Consider the following 23,191-nt stretch of genomic DNA (forward strand, 5'->3'; position numbering starts at 1 on the left):
CATAAGAAGTAAGAACCTTATATGTTATGACTTATGTCTAAATGCCCCCCCCGAAAGCCTCATGGGGTCATAGGTGGAGCTTTTCAGAGGTGGCTGGATCCAAATGTGATGCTGACATTAAGTGTGTAATGCTGGGAATACGGGGCTGTAATTACTAAGTTAGCCTGCTGACTCGTTTGGCATAGTTAGGGCGTGGATAATGGGAAGGCCCACCTTGGACGTGAGTGCTATACATGTGTGGCCTGGATAGAATATAAGGGACAGAAAGAGGGCTGCTGCTTGTCACTTGCTGCTTCATTATTTCACTGCTTGCTGACTTGCTGCTTTCTGTCTGCCATGCACTGTTTTTCTTCTGCCATACCAGCCTGCCTTGGAGCCAGCCAACTATGAACTAAAACCTTTACAAACTGAGCTACAATAAACCATTCCTCCTTTAACTTTGGGTGTTGGGTATTTTGTCTCAGCAATGAGAAAAGTAACTAAGATACTGTAGTCAGGGAGAGAGAGAGATGACTGTGCCTGGTGCAGATGTGGCTATAGAGGAGGGCATTTGGGAGCTTCAGACATGTTTTCATGGCAGAGCTGGATGGTCACACCCAGGCTTTGGACGTGGAGTGTGGGAGAAGAGAGTCAGGATGTTCCCTTTCTGAGATGAGAATGGGGGGTCGGTGAGTAGGCAATGAATAGTCCCATTTAGGCCCTGTTAACTTGGAGGTGACTGCTTGACATGCACTTGGATGCAGAGTAAGGAATGAGCTGTGCGGGTTTGAGTTTCTAGAGCAAGGCCTGAGCGAGAGATAACATGAGCCTAAAGACAGTACTGAAGTCATGAGATTGGCTGAGAAGATATAGGGAGAGATGCACACAGAGTAAAGGCTCGAGCTCAGTGCTGGGGAACTACACCAGGTTCAGAAGAATTGTGTGTTAGTCAACTTTCCATTGATGGGACAGTAGCCAGCACCCACATGTTAAAGGAGGAGAGGTTTAATTTGATAAGTTTCAGTCCAGGGTCAGATGGCTCTAAGACAGGAACATTAATGGTGGAAGGGTAGTGGTGGAGCAAAGCTGGTTAGTTCATGGCCGTAAGAAGCAGAGTGGGGAATAGTGCTAGAGAGGAAAGGGCCAGGGACCAGACATAGACCCAAAGGGTCATCTGTGACACACCTAGAAGTGTCCTTTACTAATTCCCTAAGCAGCTCCCAAGCCATCAGTGGTCTGGACATGGACAGATCCAAGGAGGGCTGCATAGAAGAGCATGATGGGAGCCAGGTGAAGGGAGGAATGTGACAATGGAGGGACACTGCTTTGTGTCTGCTTGCTGGATTCCAGCCTGTCCCTAGCCTCCTGACCTCCAGTCTTTCCTAGCCACTATCCATGCAGCAAGAGGTTGAATCTCTGTGTCTGATCATGTTTCTCGTATCTAGTAGAGAAAGGCACCCAAAAATTTTAGTCACATTAAACACCTGTAAGGTCCTTCAGGATCTGGCTTCTGATGACCTCTCCAGCCTTCTTTCTTTTTTGGCATCTCTTCCCCATCATATTCGGTCCTCCAACTGGCTGAGGTTCATCATCTTGAACCTGAACTGTGCTGTTCCCTCTGCCTGGCTCACTCTCCCATTGCTATACCTCATTTCATACTTGTGACTCCTGTGAATCGTACAGTGTTGAAGACCAAGGTCCTCATCTTCAAGAAAGCATCCCTTACCTCTGAATGCTTCTATCCACCTCCTCCTGTACACTGCATGCCGGTTGGACCAGGACTGTGGCTGGGCTCTAGACAAATGTTTGACATGTATTGAATTCCCAGGGGCCTCACAGTTGGGCTCTAGACAAATGTTTGACATGTACTGAATTCTCAGGGGCCTCAAAGTCCTCTGAGGTATATGTGGGAATTAAGCCTGTGTGAATTTTGACACTGTAAGGCAGCAAGTGGGTGGCTTGTCAGCAACACTTGTTCAGTGACTGGATCAGCTCTTAGCAGTGTTCCAACACAGAGGGCACCTTTTCTTTATCTTGCAAACAGGTGCTAACATGTCACTGGATGTCCCCAGTTCCAGCTGCGGAGAGTGACACCTCTCCAGTGTAGCAGCCCAAAGAAAGCACCAGCTCTTCAGACCTGCTTCTGACTGTAAAGCTCGTTTTCCCTCTATCTTCTGTTTTCTGGCACTTCTGGCCCCAGCACACCTTTGCAGACTGCCCAGCTGCCAGCTCCCTTAGGATGGTGGCCCAGTAGGTGCTTAGCTGTGAGGAGCCCAGCAATCAGCATTCTTGCTGTGGTGCCCTCGGAGATTAAGAGCCCCGCTCCTTCTTGGAAAGTCCACCATGAGCCAGAGTCTGAACTGCATCTTTACTGAGGCTCCAATGTGCCTGTCTCTTCCTCCCATGCTGCTCAGAACAGAAACCCCACTCCCAGCCGTGGCTCCCCTGCTCCCCTCCTCCAGCTGACTGAGCCTTACGGGATGTTTAGTTGAGCAAGTGGTGCAGCTTCCTTAGGCAGCTTGCACCTGTGTTCTGTGTTCTGTGACTCATTGGAAAAGCAGGGATTCAGTTTACTACTTGGCAGTGTGGCCAGGCGTCGGAAAAGCAGAGGGAGAAAGACAGGATCTGTGCCTTATGCTTGTGACTTACTGGGGTGGGTCTGTGCAGGGCCAACATGCCATTAGATGGGACACTGGGTCAGGGGACCCCAGGGGCTTCCTGGAGGAGGGCCCTGCACTTGTGCTCCCAAGGACCAGGTAGGTTCTTTGAGGGTGAAGGGTGGGGTGGGGGCTTTGGGAGATGGAAACTCAAAGGCAAGGGTGACCCGTGGGCTCCTAACCAAAGTTGAGTGTAGGGGAGATGGACCCAGAGGCCAGGGCAGGAAGTTCCCTGCGTGTCCAGCTAGGGAGGTAGAGGATCAGTTAGGAAGGTTGGGGCCTTGCAGGCTCTGTCCTTGGCTTCAGAATCCTGAATCCCCTGTGACCGGCTGAGGGAGCGCGTCAGTTCTCTGGGCCACCCCCTTTCAAAGCCACCTCCTGCCCTCCCTTCCTCATGGAGCTCTGTGGGAAGTAGAGTAAAGGGGGTCCACAAATACTGTAAACTGCGAGACCTGCCTGTGCTGAGGTCACCACGAGAAGTGACTGCAAATGTAGAAGCAGGCAGGGTCATAAGACAGAGACAGGGAAAGGGGAAACGCATGTGTGAGATGAAAAGGTTTCTTCTACCTCTAGGCCAGTGGTGGCGAACCTATAGCATGTGTGCTACAGCCGGCTGTTATCACTGAAAGTGCTAAGAGTCACCATCATTGCTAGGCCCTTGCTGAGATTGAAAGATGCAGTGTACATGCACACATGAATTAACATACACACATATGTATGCACGGTGTGCACTATCCGTGAATATATATATATATACATATACCTATACCCACACACAGGGATATTTACATGCATGTATGTGAACACATACTCATTCACACGTGTGCCCATACATGTGCACATTTGCCTGCATATATGCATGCACATGCACATGTCCTATGCAAATACACACCTACCCATACCCCATATACATGCACATACACACGTGCCCATATACCTGCACGTATGTGCATATTCATGTATGCATATACAAATGCCCATATATGTGCAAACATTGTTGCACATGTGTGCAGATCTATTTATACACATGCAGACACCCACATACACACACCCCGCTTGCATGCACATATACACACATGCCCATATACTTGCACATGTGTGGATACCTATGTGTACATATGCAAACGCATGCCTATACCTCACACAATCCTCATCCCTCGTATCCACACACATGCTGCCTGCATCGAGCCTGTTTCCTCCTAGGAGTTTGGCTCTTGTCTTGGATTCCCTCCATCTCCCTGCCTGGTCTCATTAAGGGCTGCCCATGATGGGTGCTCATTACGTTCAGTGTTGATGATCTTGACAAAGGCTGTGTCCTCCTGCCGACATTCCTAGACCTGTCTGCCTGCCCAGCCCCAGTGGGCCGCCTCCAGGGCAGGCTCCTAGTGGGTCCCAAGAACTAATCCCAAACAATAGGTGTTCCCATGAGAGGAGAATAAACGGTGGATTCTTTTTGTTTCCTGGACCGAAGCCCTGGGTGCCTTCCCTTTCAGGGACTTTAATGGCAATGGAGAGGGCACAGCTTAATAGGAAGCTGGTTCAGCTTATAAAAAGTGGATTTGAAATGTGAAGGATGCCTGAAAAGAAAGGACCTGCTCGTTGTGGCAATAACAGTGGCGGAGAAGGTGGTGGACTTTCTTCCTCCTGAAAGGCCTGAAGGGTGAGCCTGTCAAAACTCCAGCTCGAATCCCTGATGTGCAGGTGTCCAGGGTTTTCCCAGCACCTGCTGAGTGCCATGGGCTGCAGGAGGGTGCTGCTGGGCACACGGGCAGCATCTAAAGGGAGCCACACCTGTGGCTCTTTCCTTCAAAGAGTTGTAAACCAAAGCCATCCCACCACATGTCTTTTCATTGTAAGGCCCAAAGGGAATTGTTTTCCTCTTCTTTTATTCACCATTCATTCATGTGCCCAGAGCCAAGTTTAAATGACATGCTGGTCTCGACGTGGCCTGACAGAAGCCTGGCAGTTTCAATCCCCCATCGGGACTGAACTCCTCAACTCCATTTATTTTATTGAGGTGATGAGAATGTGGCCCCCAGCACAGACATTGTGGAGAGCTGGCACCTGCAAGTTCTTTGCACAGTGTTTTGAAAGCTGTGGATGAAAAGTGTGATGCAAATATGTGCTGCTTATTAGATTCCACCGGAGTTTTGAAAAGTGCTTCTTCCAGGACCCAGCTAGTGAGAACATTTCCCCTTCCCTCACTGCCACCTCTTTGGGATTCAGTCCTGAGTACAGCATTTTCCTTCCTTAATTAGTCTTTGTTTGTCATATTTCAGTGTCCTTAACTGGGTCTCTGGGCTGCTTGGAAATCCCAGAAGGGTTTGTGGTTGGTGGCGTCTCACAGGCAGAAGGGTGTGTGTTTGGGGTCAGGCCTCAGAGGGGCTTGGGCAGCTGTGCACTGAAGGCCAAGTGCAGCCCCAGCAGTGGCCCCAGGAAGACTGGTGCCCCACAGGCCAGTTCTTCCCCATGGTCTTCCTTTTGGACAAGATACCCCCTCAGACACTTCCGGCCAGGGTGGGGTGCTGAGGACATCAGGGCTGTACTCTCTGAGAGGGGTTGTCCTTCCTATTCCTGAGGCACAGGGCAGTTTGATGGAAGAGTCCCATGGTGTGTTCTTGTTAGAGACAAAAGAAGCATGAAAAGAGACTGTGCAGGGCCCATGTGGTCAGTGGAGAGCCACCTCCACCTCCTGCTTGGCTCAGTTCTGTGCTTGGGCAGTGACTGGGTTCCTTGTCCATCAGAGGCATGGTGACCTGGGAGTAGGAGGTGGCACAGCCTGCTCTGGACTGTCCATGGCTCAGGAGGAGGGCAGGGTGGGGTTGCTCTAGTGGGCAGGGCCCATGGGCAGCTGCTCATCCCCCTGGCAACCTCTGCTCCAAAGCTGAAACAAGACCCTTGGGGTATTGTGAGGACTAAATACTATAATATGTGTGAAACACTTAACCCAGCCTCTGGCACTCAGCAATCCCTATTATTGTTATTATCAATTATTTGGACAGTGAGAAACAGTGTGATCTGAGAGCCTCAGTGCCAGCCTCACGTGTGTCTTCAGCATCGCATCGTGTGTTGGCTGTTTCCCTTGTCCAGTAATTCTAGAGAGCTCCCGTGTAGTGACCACACACAGGCCAGGCTCCACGCTGGATGTCTGGCCCCATCCTCGAAGTAACCAGACTGCTTTGCAGCCCACTGTGAGGTTGCCTGGTGCAGAGTGAGTTTTACAGACCGAAAGTCAGAACACCTGGACTCTGCTCCCAGCTGTGTGGCTCTAGGCAGTTTGTTTCCTCAGAGCCTGGGCTCCTCTCCTGTATAATGGTGGACCTGTAGGACTTTTGGAGTGAAGGGGATCCTCCTCTGTAGACCATGTGCCACCTTCCCCATACTCATGTCACCTGGGCTGGGTCCTGTCAGCAGAATTCCAAACAAGGTAGTGCTGGCTGTTCTGGATGCTCTTTATCCGGGCCTCCAGAGCTCTGCCTAGCACCTGCCATGCCCTCCTGAAAGAGGGGCTCTGCCAGGCATGGAGGCACCAGGGCTGTCCTTGCTCCCAGGAAGCTGCTGTGTAGTGGGGAGTTGTCACTTAAAGCCTATGAGGGACCATATGGCACCATGGGGTGACACAGGGACTTGCCTTAAAGAAGGCTTCCTGAGCAAGGATGACATCTGTGACTTTGAGTGTCAGGAGGGAGCAGGCTTATTCTGCCAGGAATAGACTTTCCATAGAAGTGGGAGGGTGCCTGGGGGAGGAGGAAGAGGAAGAAGAGGAAGTAAGACTGGCAAGGAGTAAGCAAAAGGCAAGACAGTGCAGCGATCAGAGGCAGCCTGGTGGCCTGGCACCTGCGGGTCTCCATCGAGGCTTGCTGGGAGAGTGGAGCAGGGCGGTGAAGCCCAGGAAGAGGCAGGATGTCAATGGGAAGCTACTCCAGCATCAGTACGGCCTGCCAAGTGCCTGGGGTTCTGACAGGGCCCTGGTCTGGACTTGAGACGGGTAGAACTGTAGGATACAAGGCCTGGTTTAGTGAATAATTGGTGCAGTCCCATGGGTTAAGGTGTTCTGTTAAAGCCATCTATGCTGCTAATAATTTAACTGGAAGACGTGTTCGATTCCACAGTTGGGGAAAATGGAGTATCCATCTCAGGGTAATGACACCATGAAAGCCATTTTGTTTCTACTGTGGAGAATAATTGTAAGCCTGTGCTAATAGATTAAGCTGCCAGAGTGATCGTTCTTTGAACAGAGAGTAGCTGAGAGTGACGAGACACAGTCTGTGGAGGATGCATACGGAATGTTGGTCCAACCCTGTCGGCCTGTGACACGTGGCACCTTTGGCCGCTGTCACGCTGCACCAGCTGCGGAATGCCCCCGGGGCTCAGGCCCAGGCCAAGGACCAGCTCTGCTGCTTGGCCTCAGGTGAGTCACCAGGCCCCCAGTAGCTTCGGAGCCCATCAGTGAGAAGGGAGCGGAAAGGCCTGAGCCACAAGGAGTGCGTGGATTGTTGGGATGAGGCCCTGGGAGGGGATGACGGGTGTTCAGCGAACCGCATGGCTTCGCTGAATCTAGGAAGGAAGTGTGCGGTTTGCAGGAAGTGCACAGCAGCAGATGGTACGGCGAGGCGTGTGCTGCACAAGGGGACACACTGCAGAAAGCCTTCCGCAGCCTCCGTGAAGCAGCCTCCCTCTGTGCTATGCTCACATCCTGCCTTTACGTGGCGTGATAAAGTAGGATGCACGTTTCAATAAAATTAATTACAGCAAAAGACATTGCCATTCCTCACCCTCAGAATACTCCTTCTCTGAACACATTTATCCCGCCCATCAGTCTTTCCACTTTCTGAAGCAGTTCTGGAAGTGTTCGAGATTGGAGAAACTGAAGAAAACAGGTGGAGAAAGGGTTCTCCTTGAAGACTTAATACCTAGAAAAGGCGGTGTGGGCAAGCAGACATAAATACTTGAGGGCAGTGAGAACCACAAGTCTGTGTAAGCTGCCTCTGGGTGGACAGGTTTTGGTCACCAGCGTGGATGAAAGAGGGCCTTCTTTGAAAGCGTTTGCCATCTCCCCTTGTGAAGTGCTGGCCTGTTCTCCCCACTGCTGCCGAGACTCGTCAAGATCTGACTGCAGGCCTCACTTCAGGCGTCATCCCCCACCCCCACACACACCGTTTCTGCCTGACCATGAACAGCCAGCTCCTGCATGGTGTGGCAGCCGCTCCGGGCGCCTCTTGTGAGCGCTGACCAGTGGCCTGGAGCCCAGGTTGGGCCTGGCGTCTGGCTCAGTCAGGAGCAGAGCTCCACAGAGATACAGAGGGCACAGCCCCAGGGTCCTCAGGTTCTGTGGAGGCTGAAGCAGAGCAGTGGGGAATCCTAGAATCTGTGAAAGGAGGGCAGACAGCCCAGTGGTGGAGCAGCGGAGTGCCTGGGATGAAGCATGATGATGGATCAGCATGTCACATGGCTTGGGATGTTCTGCACAGGGGAAGACACAACTCTGCTGGGGGCTTTGCTGACTGGGAGGTTCTAGCAGCAGTGGGACTGCTGGGCCCACACCTGCCCTTCTTTGCGTGCCTCATTCTTTCCCCCTGCGGCACCTTCTCACCATCATCCTTGGGGCTAATGTACCTCTACCCCAGTGTCTCACGCGACAAAGTTAATGACAGACCCACTGTCAAGCAGTTTGAGCACACTGACTGGCCTTGTGCTGGTTTTCCCCTTGTTGGTGGCAGTGGCTAGGTCCTAGTCACCTCGGGACCTCCTGCTTTCTCCTGGGGCCAGGCCTGAGGACTGGTGCATGCTTTCTGAGTCACCATGGGAGCAGTGCTGAGCCTCTGTCCCTACAAGAGTGGCTTCTCAGCCTTGCAGATTTTAGCCCCATCAACACCTGAGCTATTAAAGCTGTTAAAGGATGGCAATTGTAAGCCAATGGAGAGTTTCTTTCAGTGAATACTTCATTTGAAGCCTCAGCTTTTGTCTGAAGTGTGTCATTTGACCTCACTGGAGCGTGGTAGGCCTATTTGCACACATGAGGACCTTGACATGAGTCACCGGTCCCTCACCCTCCCTCTATGCAGAATTACTGACAGTTAAAAGGAGAAAAGGTTCATTGCATGTTCCCTCCCCTTCCCAGTCTTCTGCCAAGCTCTCTGTCAAAGTCAAATGAATCAATATTTACTTCTGAAGTCCTGCTTCATGTTATATTTTCCCAGTTAAATGAAATTAGAGCGAATAGTAAAAGAAAGGAAAAAAGACTCTTGGTTTACTAAAAAAAAAAAAAAAAAAATCAGGCTAAGTCTAAAATAGCTTCCACTTGGAGTAGCTCCCTAGTTTCTGGTGCATTCTGGCAGTCCAAATTTCCTTCCAGTCCCTAACACTAGAGGCTCTAGGGCCCACCCAAAGGTGCTTTTTCCATTTTCCTCTCTGGATTAAACATGACCCACCTGCTTCAGCAGCCTTCCCTCTCAGCGACTGGAGTGATTGCAGGGTTGGAATGAAATGCTGCAAGCCACATGGGCCCTCTCCAGAGAACGTGTGGCTCTGGCACATCACAGATGGGTGGGCCAAGGGGAGGCAGCTGCCCCATGTCACTCATGAGTCAGGAGAGCTGTCAGAAGCATCGTAAGTGGGAGCTCGTGGTGGCTGCCCTTGAACAACCCCCACCCCCGTCTTCTGGAAGTCCTGTTTCCTACCTGACACTCATCCACAGCTCCCCCGGTAGCTCTGCCATACCCCGCAGTGCAGCTGTGCCCTCTGCTGTGTGCCTGCCCTGCAGGCTCTGAGCTCCTTCAGGGACTGTAATGTCTACTGTGTTGCTTCCTTAGCACCCTTCTCAGCATCTGGCACCCAGAACAAGTATTGAGTGCGCTTACCGAGTGCCAAGCACTGATCTCGGCTCTGGGGAAACTGCTGTGACGAGACAAACACAGTCCCTGCCCTTGTGGAGATCACAGTCTCGTGGTAGCTGAAAAGGGGTACAAGTTTCACTGACTGAAAGAAGAAGTAATTGGCAAGCCGCAGCATGTTCCAGGTGGAGCGGGTTTAGGACAGCACGAATAGATGGAATGAATGAATGGGTTAAAAGGGCGGTGGTGCTATTCACACCCACTTTGCATACAGAATCTCCTTTAATTCCCTTGCACTCTTCCTTAGGCATTTTAGCTCCTACAAACCTGAGGGTTGTGGGCACAGTTTTGCTCATATGTCACTGCCAAGAAGTGGTGGGACTGACTGTTACCCCAGGTTAGTGCGGGACAAAGCAAGTGCTTTCTCCCTTTGCCACTTGGCCCCCTGGAAAAGCCATTGCTCTGATGTGCCCGCAGGTCTGAGCACTCATCCTCTCCTTCTTGGGCTTGTTTTCTCCCTCATCCTTGCAGTTCGAGGTTCTCAACAGTTTCTAAATCATTCCTATGTCTTTTATTCCTCTTCTCAAGATCAAGTTGCTATTCAAAACACCCCCAACCTAACAGAACCAGGGAAATGTGTGGCCTTAGCACCAGCAGGAATATGGTCTCACCTGGACTCTGGCAGCTTGGAGCTACCAAGAAAGGCCTGGCCACGAAACCCAGTGGTCCCCTCTGCCACCTGATGCTTCCCAGAGTCCTCCTGCCCAGACCGGCAGCCAGAGTCCCTTAGTAGGCTCTTCTTGAATGTCGAGGGTGACCCTGGGAAAGGGGAATCTTGTGAGTGCCCGATCATTCCTAAGATGTTGATCTTCATGCAGCATTGAGGTCCCAGAGTGTGGGAAGACAGAGGACCCAGGAGAAGCCTAGTTTTTTGTTGCCACCAAATGACTAGCTATACTAGCTATTTCCAGGAACCCGTCTCTGTGACAGTGGGTAACCTGAATAGTTCTTAGTGTTTTTTAAAATAGTACTGTGGATCAAACCTAGGAACACTACCACTGAGTCATCCTAGCCCTTTTTAAATTTTGAGACAGAGTCTCACTGAATTGCCTAGGCTGTCCTGGAACTTTCATCCCTCCTGCCTCATCTTCCAGCTAACCCTTACCTACTAGTGACCGCTACGCCTCCTGGAAACCACGGGAGGATGCTTGCCATCAGAAAAGGGCTTGGACTTTGAGCTTGGACTTGAGTTTCGTTTGCTACAGTGAATGGCCCCTGGCCTCCTTCCTTTGTATTGCGGAGGCTTGCTCTCTTCATAAAATAGGCACGAGAGCAGTCACAGAGCAGACTATATTCGGGACAGATGAGCTCCAGACATGCACTACGACTCCTCCAGCTGAGCTGTAGTTTCGTTATTATGAGACCTGTGTGACCTCTCTCTTCCCCTCCCCCAGGTCACTGAAGAGGAGCCCAGCTCCAACCACACAGTCATGATCCAGGAGACCCTCCAGCAAGCCTCCGTGGAGCTGTCCGAGCAGCACCACCTGGTGGTGTCCTCTGATGACGTGGAGGGCATCGAGACCGTGACTGTGTACACGCAGGGTGGGGAGGCCTCGGAATTCATTGTTTACGTGCAGGAGGCCATGCAGCCCCTGGAGGAGCAGGCAGGGGCGCAGCCAGCTCAGGAGCTCTAGAGGACCTCAGCCTCTCAAATGCACAGGACAGGCTGCTGGGCACCCAGGGCGGAGACCACGCAGCCACCTGGCCTCCATGGTAGCACTGTCCCCTGCACTCCCAGCCCAGAGGCCCAGGTGGGCTCTCCTCACCACTGTTTGGGTGTTCAAGGCGACTGCATCACCAGCAATACAGGACCTTGGTCCCCAGCACAGACTCACCCCCCTCACCCTGTATCATCTGCTTTGGAAGGACCTTTGCATCAGCCATTCTGCCCCATGTCATCCCTTGCTTCCAGATCCAACTGAGACTCTGTCCCATCAACATCTTCCCTGAATCATATCCCCAGCCCCGGCCCCACCTACTGCCCATTCCTTCCTGGGCCCACTGTGCAGCCTGGTGAAAGGGAGACAGCCATCACACAGCAAGTGACCTTATGGCTTATAAGTGGCGCTGGGTAGGGTAGGTGGGATTGTCCCAGCTCTTTCCCCAGGGCCCCACCCTCCTCAAATACAGGGCTGCTTGGGATCAAGTGAGGTAACCACCTTTCCCTCATCACAAGGTCCCAGCTTGCCATTTTAGAATTCTTTGGTTTTTAAGAAAAATGCACTTTTACCCTTTGCACCCTGTTCTGAGAGTGAGGTGGGTGGAATAAAAGTGTTTCCTGCCCGTGTGCTTTGCTCCTTACTGGGGGGTGGTGCCATTCCCCTTCCCATGTGAGACCCAGGTCCTCACATTATATCCAGTCACTTGGGCTGGCTTCCGTTTCTGGGTGCCAAGCGTGTCATTCACTGCCAGCCAAGAAGTGGCAATGTCCCCATTTTTCTCCATGTTGGGGAAGAGTGGGAAAGAAGCCTTTGGGATACAGTACTGTGTGACTGTGGTACCCACCCAAGTGCTCCTACATCGGAGCTGGGGCATCTGGGGAGTCCCGCCTGCCCTGGGTCTGTTACATCCTCTGAGGATCTTTATCCCAGCAGGATTAGGCAGGTGCCAGGCACAGGGACAAAGATCCAGACCAGCCAAGGTTCAGACCTGCAGGGCTCAGGGGATGGGGTGGGGGCTGTAGCACAGGAGGAAGGGGCGGCTGAATCAAGGAAGCACCCCTGGCTTTCCAAGGAAGGCAAGCTGTTAGGGGAGAGTCCTGTGGTCTGGAACCACATGGCTGTGTACTTACAGTTTGGGGTGGAAAGGATCATGGAGGGAATTCCAAAGAGCAGCAGTGGAGCTGCCGCCTGTGATGGGCAGCAGCCAAGTGGAAGGTGAGTGAAGAACATTTCTGTTTGGTCTAGGGTAGCCGCAAAGGAAAGGATGGGAAGGTCAGCAAGAAGCCAGACTTTACAAGACCTTGGGTGTGAGGTGACAGGTGTTGATTTTGTCTCCTAAACTCCGGAGTGAGAAGGTCCAAGCAGTGTTCCAGACAAGCCCTGCCCAAGCAGCAGTGTGGCCTCAGTGGAGGGGGCTGAGTGTCCAGGGTGCAGGCAGAGTCTAGGCTCACCCAGCCTGGTCACTTCTCACCCAAGTGGCCTCTGAGAACTACTAGATCTGAGTTTCAGTTTACTCATCTTTAAAATAGGTCCAAGGATAATTGCCAACTCTTCAGATTACTGATAGAACTAACTGGGAATAGCTGAGAAGCCTTTAACAGAGCATGTGGCCCACACACTTTAAAGATCAGTTACTGGTGTTCCTAGGAATGGGGCTATAAACGTGAACATACCTCAAGCTCCTCCCTCATAGATTAAGGATTGGTGGGGGGAGAGGGTGTGCAGGTGGAAGAGGAGAGTCCTCCGGTGCTCAGTGCCATTCCCTGGTGCGGACTCCATTTTTAAATGACCCACCACCAAATATGCCAGTGGGAGGCTGTAGAGTCCTCAGTGTTCCTGGCTGACTGCACCCTGTGAGTATCTCAGCATGATGGGGCAGGAGGGCAGGCTCTCTGGGGTCTGACCACAGGGTCATTCCAGGGCCTGGAAAATGTGGTTCTTCCCACCTTGCTCAGGTCCCCACCCCTTTGACTTTGTCCTCAGGCACTTTTTAAAACTCAACTTGTATTTTGTGTGAGGCAAGGCAAAAGCCTGTGCTTAAAGACTGAGTCATCCCCATCTTCCTGGTTTATATATAAATGTACTAAGGACTTGCCATTGTCAGAAATCAATCTTCCCACCACCTGTCTTCATAAGATTGGGCCACAGGGCCTTCTGTAGTGCTCACCTTGGGCCAGGGCTATTGCTATTCTCTCTATCACAGCAACCCAGTGAGTTCAGTGCTATCAGTAGAATTTTACTGATGGAGAATGTTAATTAGCACAAAGACTCAAAGGCACTTGCTCAAAGTCGAACAGAAAGTAGCAGAACCATGGATTGAGCCCAGCAAGATCTGCACTAGTAACCAACATGGCCCTCTGGCAATTCTTCTCCCCTTTTATGGCCAAGAGGACAGGGTGGTGGTTGGGTAAATATCTTGCCTTGGGTGACACTTGGGGCTAGAAGGTGATGCAGCTGGGAGCTGACTGTGAGGCTGAGGCTCATTTTCTCAGGCACTGTTCCTGTTCCCTGGGCCATGCTGCCTCCTCCTCTGTCAACCCTGATACTAGGAAAGGGGAACAAGGACAGTGTATGGGGGTGAGGGAAGTTGGGGGGGTGAGGGAAGTTGGGGGGGCAAAGGTGAGACACATGGTCTGCTCCCTGTGGATAAAGCCCGGGAGCCCTTTCTGTGTGAGGAATTCATGGTTTCCATCATTTTCCTAAGCTCCTCTTTTTTTTTTAACCGTATCTACTCTAGATTCACTAACCATGTCCTTCATTGTGCTCATCATCTTTTTAGTCATCTGAGAAATTATTTCTAACTTGATTTTTTTCGAGACCCTCATTTGTCTGCTTTGTTACTTCCACTGTTACCATTTCAGAGAGTTCAGCTGGGTGGCTTTCAAATTGTTCCCCCTCCCTGTCCCCTGGGTTTGCCTTGTCTGAGCTGGAAGTCTGGGGTTGCATCTTACTTCCATATCTTCTCATTTTTTTTCTTTTTTTAGTTTAGTTTTTGCGATGATGCTCATAAGTTGCTTATGGTATGTAGCTTTATTGCTAGTATCAAGAACTCCTTAGGAAATGACTTTTTCACAGATGTCCTCTAGGTGTAACTGGCTTTTGATTTTTGAGTCTGTTGCAAGATCCTACCTTTTAAATTTATTGGGGATGAGAAGCTGCTGCCTATTTGGCCTAGCCCCTGGTTCTTTGGCGCTGGCCTATAGTATTACTTATAACCCTCAGGCAGTCTTGATCTTGGCATGCATGGAAGCATAACTGATTAGGACTATATCACCTTAAAGTAGTACAATCAGTAATAACAATAGCATCAAGCACAGCCTAGAAAATAACAAACTGGTAATTTTTTGTCAGCTTTAACTGTACAAATCTTTTAACAAGATTTGTAGTTATAAAACAAAATCTAAAACAAAACAAAGTTGTATACAGTAAATATTCTTTCAATAGAGCAATTTTACCCTCGGGGAGAAAATTTAAAAGGGGTAAGAGGAAAAAAATAGAGAAATAGAAGAAGAGAAAGAAAAGGCTGAAGGACAAAGGAAGATTACACAAGCTTTGGGAAACTCATGAAAAAAAATAGGAGGGAAAGAAAGAAGAAACAGAAAAAAGAACCAAACAAACCAACAAAAAATTTAGAAAGTGTTAACACTCATAAAAACAAGAACAAACAATCGAGAAAAACAAAGGAAAAAAATGTGCACTCCAGGGCATCTCTCTGCTGTCACCAGTAGACAGAGGGAGGCAGACAGAGCCCAGATCCGTGTTGGTTGATCCCAGCAAGACTGCAGTAGAATTACGGCAGAGTGAAGGATAATCCCAGCAAGCCTATGCTTTCAGCTCCACTGAAGTTCAAGCTGATCCTGATTCCTGGCTGTGAGCGTGGGACCCAACTTGTGCAGCCCACAAAACTCCAGGTGCCTTTCACTGGCTTGAACTTGGCCCCCGACCTTGGGTGTCTCCCACAGCTGTGTCTCACCCTGACACTGGGAGCCCCTGGATGAAGCAAACCTGTGGCTGCTCTGAGTCCCGGGTCCAGCTGGCCCATTTCCAAAATGGTGACTGGCCAATCACCCTCTCTCAGAGATGTCTGCACCAGAATCACTCACTACTCACCGGCCACTGCAGCCTGGGGTGTCGCTACCCACTCCACTGGTCTGTTTCTCTGTGGAGGGCTCTGGTGCCACCTGTAGTCACTGTGCCCCTGTAGGTTTGAGCTGCCTCTCTCTAACCTCTAGCCGGGATCCAGGGAGAAAGCACCATTTGCCACTTCCCTCTTCCGTGTTGAGGTCCCTCTCTTCTCTCTCCCTGTGGGCTCATTTCTCACTTCAGAGGCACTGTCCTCCTCTTCTCCATGTTACTGTATTCTAGTGTCTGGATTCCAAATCTCAGAGAGGCTGATTTCTTGCTGTTCACTACTCCACCATCTTCCTGGAAGTCCCTTTTCTCCTCCTCAGCAGATGAGATGTCCTCCATAACCTTCAAGCCCAGGAACCATGTTGCTGGGTGTAAGACAGGAGCAAATGAGCATTTTAGGAGACTGGGGCTGGCTCAAGGTCACAAATGCCCTGGGACACTTGGGGATGTGGGAAAGAGGAGAGAGGAGGCCGAGCACAGCAATTGACCTGCTTGGCTCCTGGCAACTGCTGGCTGTTTGCTCAGGTGCCCCTTCAGCTATCATCAGTAAGTCTTCTATGGACCCCATCTGCTAAGGCTGTTGCTCTGCAGCCAGGACTCCTGCTCCAGGTGGATAAGACATTTATAGAGTAACCCTGAGTGAAGGAGGCTCCCAAATGATGCTCGAGGTGCTTAGCACATCAGGAGGATGGGTGGCTCCAGCTCCAGCCTGTGGTGCTCACCCATGGATGTGACCTTCCACCTGGCCAGATAACAGCAAGTCTGAGCTGCATTAGTTGCTCTGAGTTTTGCATTTTAAGGAGAAAGTGACTCATTTTTTTAACCTGTATCTACAAGAGCAATTTAGGGAATTAATTTTTCCTTGTAATAAGTATTTAAAATACATTGGCTGCTGTCACTGGTGATGTTCCCCTTGTTCTTTAGTTCCCTCTTTCAAGGCTGGAAAGAAAAGACCATTGGATTCCAAATTCATCTCCCCACTCCACCCCTTTTACAGTTTCAAAATGAACTTTCCATTTTACCAATGGACCAATCCCTAAGTTTATAACAGTCTCTCCCCAGCAGTAACAGTTTTAAGTCATAGTGGGAAGACTCCAGGAATCAATTAAGTAGACTAATACTTTGCTGGAGGAAAAAATGTGCTTATGGGGACTTAATTTACCGTGCATCACAAAATTTTCTAAGTAAATTATTTTCACGTCAACTCGACCCTTCTTTTAAGCCATGACGGGGGCACATTTGGGTTTGATTTTTAAAATTCTCATCTGTCACTGTCAACATTCCTGCTGTAATTTAAGGCTTCGGTGGTTTGTGGGAGGTAACAGTTGTTACACTTCCTGCAGGCTAAGAAGACACGGGTGATGTGGTGTATTAGCAATCACAAAGCCGAAAAGGGAGACATAAGGCTTTGTCAGGTGAAGACAGACTGGGGAAGACAGACTGGGGAAAAGAGGGGACACTTGCTGCCTCCGCACGCTCAGTCTTGACTCTTCCGTCCTGCATCTCCCACCTGGCCATCCACACCAGACCTGTGGGGGCACAGACACGTGTCCCCGGCAGCAGCCCTGCCCTTGGAGAGCTTGGGAAGGGGCTCTTAGGGCAGAACAGGTCACAGCAGGCTGCCCGTGTACTATGGTAGCAGTGAGTGAGAGGAGTCCACGCAGTCCAGAGGCTGTGCGAGCCTGTAAGCTGACATCCTACAAAGAGTTGCAGTTCACTGACCCTCTGCCAAATCTGAGGTCAAACCTGCCTGGAGTTATGGGGTCCCTCTCAGGAACTGAGCACATCACATAGTCTCACCAAGCCTCAGTGCTTTCATTTCAAACATGGGGCGACAGTGGCACCTTCATTGTGGAATTATAAGGCCTTGGCATGATGGTGCACTTCAGTTTCCTGCCTAGCACCCAAAGAGGGTTAATCGCTGCCATCGTTTCTGTTCCATGTTGACCAGGCTGAGGGCACAGGTGAAGGAGTAGCTGGAGGGCAGATGTCTCTGACCTTTTAGGTTTCTATGACAGGATTCTGTGGACCTGGTGGATTAGACACAGCAAACGTGTTTCTCACTGCTCTGAAGTTTGGAAATTCGAAGATCAAGGTGCTATTGTTTGGATGTGGCATCTCCCAGAGCCCCATGTGTTAGAGGTCTGTCTGGTCCCCAGGGCGGTGCTGTTGGGAGGTGGTGAGGCCCAGGGGGAAGTCTCAGGTCACTGGAGGCATTTCTTGCAGGGGGTCAGGCACCCCGGCCTCCTCCTTGCTCTCATTTTTGCTTCCTGGTTAAGAGGATGTTTCCTCTGCCACATGTTTCCACCCTGAGGTGCAGGCTGGCCACATGCCCAAAGCATAGTGTCCAGCTGATTATGAACTAGAACCACTAAACTGTCTGGGGAGGGAGTACTGGGGGTGAAACCCAAGGCCTTTGCATCCCCAGCCCTTTTTAAAGTTTTGTTTTTGAGACAGTCTTGCTAACTCACTGAATTGCCCAGGCTGGGCTCAAACTTGTGATCCTCCTGCCTTAGCTCCCCAGTCTTTTTAAAGTTGTTAACCTCCGGTATTTCGTTATAGAGAGAAGAAACTTGCACACTTGGTGTCTAGTGAGGCCCCTTTCCTTGTAGACAGCATCTTTCAAGCTGCATCCTCGTGGGGCAGGGGAGACCCTCCCTCGAGCCTCTCCTTGAAGAGACACTGACACTATGAAGGTGGACTTTCTGTGACCTGATCGTCTCCTCCTTGTGTCATCACTTTAGGGTTGGGGATTGCAACACATGAATGGGGGGCGGATCATAAACATTCTGACCATATCAATGGGTTACTATCATAGGAGCCTCAGAGATGGGGAATGCTGAGAAGGGGCTCCCCTATCTGTAGGCATGAACTGGAACAGCACAAGGGTAACATGAATGCAAAGCAGACGGCAAGTCCAGGCAGATGTCAGAAGTAAAGGGGCTTGTCCCGCTACACGAAATGTGGGTGTTTGGGGCACCATCCTGCTTGGTCCCTTGGTGAAGTGAGTACCCTAAAGAGGCTGAGACACCACCACAGTGCTGAGGAAGACTTGTTCCTGTTGCTCCACCATCTCAATCCTAGGTGCTGGTCAAGAGGGGCATCCGGAAGGATGACTGGAAAGCCACCCGAACTGCAAGGACAAGTTCCTCCACTATGAGGCCCCCAGGGTACAGCCATCATCTCTTCAGTGTGACTCAGATGTCAGGAGCCACCATGGCCAGCAGAAGGAAGGTGCCCTTGGCCTTGCACTCTGCAGGGCTGGAAATCTGTTCCTGGACCCCCAAGACCTTCAAACCTGTCTGGACCAAGCTTATCTGTCTGCAACAAGCAAGGCTTTTGTTAGCCTATGTGCAGACCTGAGGCCCTATTCTCTCGGTTCTTCCGTGTCCCTGTCTGTTGTCCTTTTATACCTCTGAAGTGGAGGTCACTGATATGGACCTGACCTTGTGGACTGAGAGGTACACAGTGGACCTGATGCAGGATCAGTATGACATGGGGGTCACCAGCATCTCCACTATGGCTGTGTCTAGATATTGCCTCAAAGCTTCGTCCACTTGTAGGTGGGGCTTTTTCACTGGCTGAATATAGAGTGTGTGATTGATTCATGGTACAATGCTAGGATTAAGGGTACAGGATTATGGGTGAGTGATCACTAAATCAGCCCACTGATTGGTTTGGCACTGCCCTAATCTCAGTGGCCTGGATACAATATAAGGAGCAGAAAGAGGCTTGCCTTGTCCCTTGTTTATTTTGTTACCTTCTGCCTGCCATGAACTGTTTCTCCTCTGCTATGCCCCTCTGCCATGCCAGCCTGCCTTGGAGCCAGCCAATTATAGACTGAATCCTCTACAAACTGTGAGCTGAATAAACCTTTCCCTCTTTAACTTTGGGTGTTGGGTATTTTGTCTCAGCAATGAGAAAAGTAACTAACACATCCATCCTGGTACAAGATTCTTTTCTCAGATGAGGGCTGGAGGACCCGCTGTCCTCAGGAAGGGACAGGCCAGGTAGCTGAGGCTAACCCCTCAGTGACAGTTCCCACACCTCCAGAAGTTGACATTCTTGCTGGAAGTCTTTTCAGCCCAAACTGTGGGCTGAGTGCAGTGTAACTGGGGGCATCTGTGACCAAAAGCCCTGCGAGCCTTAAGCTGTAGTTCCCTCTCTTGGCACTGAAGAGGGTTGTATATGTAGAAGGCCAGACAGGATGGTGAGCAGGATGGACAGTGACCTGAGAAAAGTCACGCCAGTCTCAAACCTGCCACTGGAGTCCAGTTATCGAGGGAGGCCTCGAGAGTACCGTGCAGGAAGGGTTTTGTGGGCTGAAAAGGGGAGAGGAGCAGCCCACAGTGCTGGTATATCTGCTGAAAGCCCTCAGCCTGAACCACAGCTCTTAACTCTGCAGGGCCACTGAGCCCTTTGGGGTCCTGATGAAAGCCACAGATGCACTCCCAGGAAGTGTGCGTGCACATAAGACTTCAGTGCAGTTGCAGTGCAATCAGGGCCCAAGTCAAAAACCTGTGATCCTGCTTGAATTAGTTGTGCAGCTTTGGGAACATCATTGAAGCTGCTGGTGCCTCAGTTTCTTCCCTGTACAATGAAGGGTGGCAATGGAAGTGTTGGCTGAGTGCTGACTACACCAGCCCTCTGCTGGATAATCTACACACATTACCTCCCAATCCTTAAAGATGGGAGGTGTTGACCATTTCACAGAGCAGGAGAGGAACACACGCATTCGTGGGAGAAGAGCCTCGCGCAGGGATCTGAGTGCCTAAGTGCCCAGCACAGGGCCTTCCTTTCCATCTTTCCTTCTACCACTGCTTGCTCCTCCTGCATTTCCTTTGTGCTGAAGCCTGTGGAATCTGCCACCCACGGCTGTCGCACCACCGCATGCCTTATCGTTGCTGTGGCAGCTACTCAACTCTGCCATTGTAATAGGAGTGCAGCCATCAATAATACATAAATGGCTTTGTCCCAGTAAAACTTTATTTATAATAGGTGTTATGGTTAATATCTACATGTTCCCCAAGAGCTTCCTGAGCTCATAGGTGGGGCTACTGGAAGGTGATTGAATTATAGTTGATGCTATAGCTAGTGTGATGTTAGGAGGTGGAGCCTGGTCAGAAGAGGCGGGTCCCTGGAGTTGTGACCTGGAAGGGTATATCTCCTTCCTTGGCCCCACGCCTCTCTGTCTGCCTCCTGACTGCCATGGTGCAAACAGCTTTCCTCCATGACAGACTCTTCCTTTTGCCATGCTGCTTCTGACCCAGGGCTAGCAAACTATGGACTGAACCTCTAAAACACATAAGCCAAAATAACCCTTTCCTCCTTTCTAAGGTGTTTGTGTCAAGTATTAAGTCCCCATGGGGAGAGACTATGATGATAGGTACCAGGCCAGGTTTGGTCCCCAGACTATAGTTTACTGACCTTGTCCTAGAGGTTTGAAGCTGCAGTGCTGGATTTATAGTGATTGCAAAGGTATTTGTGTTTTATTTTGGTTTCCAGAACCATTTACTTATATATTCAACCTAATTCAATTTTCACAAGTAGGCCATTTTCAGGAGGAAGAAACTAGGGGCACTGGCTGCAAATGGCAGCCCTGTCTGTTTGGATGGAAGAGGGAAGAAGGGCTGAAGTCGGCCAAGAGCTGATTCCAGCCCAGCCCTACGTGTGGTCTTGAGGATTCCCCTTTTTCTCTCATCCTGGGGCTCCTTTCTCTCCTAATAGTCTAGATTAGTCTCTCAGGGAAAGAGCTACAATCGGATCAGCTTTAGTGACTTCTAATTCTTTTGATAGTGCACTGAGGAAAATGAAGCTTTATTGTAGAGGGGAAGATCCTTTAATTAAATTGCTGGGAAATTACAAGGGTTGAGTGATTGAAACCAGGAGAGGCTGAGGTGCTCTCTGTGGATTAAGATGCTGCTCTGCTCCCTGCTCCTTGTGATCAGGGACACACTAAGGGTCCAAGCCCCCTGGGAAGGTGTTCCATGGAGGACTCTTCGTCCACACAGCAGCTGCTCCCTGCCGGGCCTGCCCACACCAGGGTGCCCTCCCTCATGCTACTAACGGAGGGAGGTCCCGTGATGGGCTGGTCGTAATTAAGTTGTGCAGTCTTTCCTGAGCTTGCAAAGGCAATAAATGCTGTCCACCCCTGTGAGGAGTGGGGTTCTGTTGGGTCCAGCTGTCGCTCCTGGATAGGCTGGGAAATGCCGTCCTATAATTCAGGCTCTGTGTGTCTCATCCTGAACTCTGTCGATTCACCCCCTACCCCCACCCCGGCAGAACCACTCTCCCTCCAGCTCCCACCAGAGTGGAGTATAGATGTGACCCCGGCTTTCAGATTCAGTTAAAACCAGGAATGTGCCCTCCACAGCCCGGTGTCTTCTCACTCTGCAAGGCCCTTCTGCTCCGGGAAGCCTGCCTGATGCTGGTCTCCCGATGGCTGTATTGTCCCCATCTCTGGTATCACGAGCTCAACACGGAGGACTTTGACCTTGTTCTCTCCTGGATGAGCAGTGATTGCTTCCTGAGAGAAAGATGACTCTCAGCTTCCCCAGGTGTGGGAAGAATATTCCACCTTTTATGTTCCAGGCTGAGTCTAGCATTCAGCCCACACCCAGAACTCATTCTGCCCTGGGACACAGGCATGCAGAGGTGGATGTGACTCTATCCAAGCCCTCATCTAATCTCGGGGTCTGGTGGGGCAGACAGATTACTGGGAAATGACAAAACCAAGTGATAAATACAAGGGGTGATCAAAATCTACAGTGAATGCCATAATTTAAAAAAATTATTACAGTAAAAAATACATTGCCATGAATCACCCTCAAAATACTTTTCCTGCCTTCATTTTGAACCTACTTACTCCATCATTCTTGCCACTTTTTGGAGCCATTCTGGAGGTCTTCTTTCATGTCTTTTCCAGGTGTGATCAAAACTGGGAAACACTACTGCCAGGTGTCATCCAATGGAAAGGCAGGCTTGTAAAAGCATCATGGTGCGTCCTCATCCACCTTATTCCCTGGATCTGGAACCGTGCAACTTCTAGCTTTTCCCCAAAGTCAAAAGGAGTATGCAAGGTAAATGTTCTGAATGGATTCAGGACATTGAGCCAAGTACATCAGTGCAAATAAAAACATTCACTAAAGAGGACTCCAGAACTGCTTCACAAAGTGGCAAGAATGATGGGGTAAGTGTGTTCCATGCTAGAGGGAATATTTTGAGGGGGATGAATGGCAATATGTTTCTCACTGTAATGACATGTTTAAAAAATCTTCCAAACATTTGCCATAGGTTTCTATCATATCTCACTAGTAAATATTTTCAAGGTGAGTGGAGGCTATGAGGAGGAAGCCAGCTGAGGCCTCCTTGGGTGCTGAGCACTCCAAGCCAAGTCCTTAACATTGTCTGGGATTGAGCCAGATGGAGGCTCAGTCCATGGTATGTACAGAGGCCAGAGGTCAGCAAGAGCAGGGCACAGAGGAACAGCCAAAGGAGGGAACCAGCACACACCTGAGGAGACAAGAAACCACACCAGGAAGGACATGCAGAGAAAGGAGGAAGTAAGGGAGCATCCAAGGAAATGTAGAGGGGCCCGTGTCTCCTCAGGGATCTAGGAGTAGCTGAGGTAGCCCAGAATATAGAAACCCTGAGTTTCGGCCCCTTGGCTGCCTTTATTCCCTAGACACCTGCCCATACAGCCAGTCTCTTCTCAGCTCACCATGGGAGGACTCTGAGGGGAGCCATGGGGCAGAGCTGCTGGAGGTGGGGCTGAGGACTAGTTCCGGGTCACAAAAGGTTACTGTCCACAGTGAGAGAGGAGATCGCTCCAGACCAGAATGTACGTGGATTATCTTCACTTGGTTCACTG

General features: G+C 50.5%; 1 protein-coding gene across 48 annotated transcripts in view; it reads left to right on the top strand.

The window, feature by feature from the left end:
* Zfat (zinc finger and AT-hook domain containing) overlaps positions 1-23,191 on the top strand; it is a 346,969-nt gene that overhangs the window by 323,233 nt on the left and 545 nt on the right. For 47 of the 48 annotated variants that reach the window (XM_087183897.1, XM_087183866.1, XM_087183847.1 and 44 more), the window contains one exon: positions 10,924-11,812. In XM_087183897.1, the coding sequence (XP_087040023.1) occupies positions 10,924-11,163 (240 nt within the window). In that variant the 3' untranslated portion in view covers positions 11,164-11,812. Of the gene's footprint in view, positions 1-10,923; positions 11,813-22,246; positions 22,511-23,191 lie in introns of those variants that run through there. The other variant, XR_015440115.1, reaches the window with a different exon arrangement.

This window comes from Heterocephalus glaber, unplaced genomic scaffold (assembly GCF_053883595.1).
Source record: "Heterocephalus glaber isolate CG9 unplaced genomic scaffold, H.glaber_assembly_v1.0 deba00000281, whole genome shotgun sequence".
In the NCBI taxonomy this organism is placed as follows: domain Eukaryota; kingdom Metazoa; phylum Chordata; class Mammalia; order Rodentia; family Bathyergidae; genus Heterocephalus; species Heterocephalus glaber.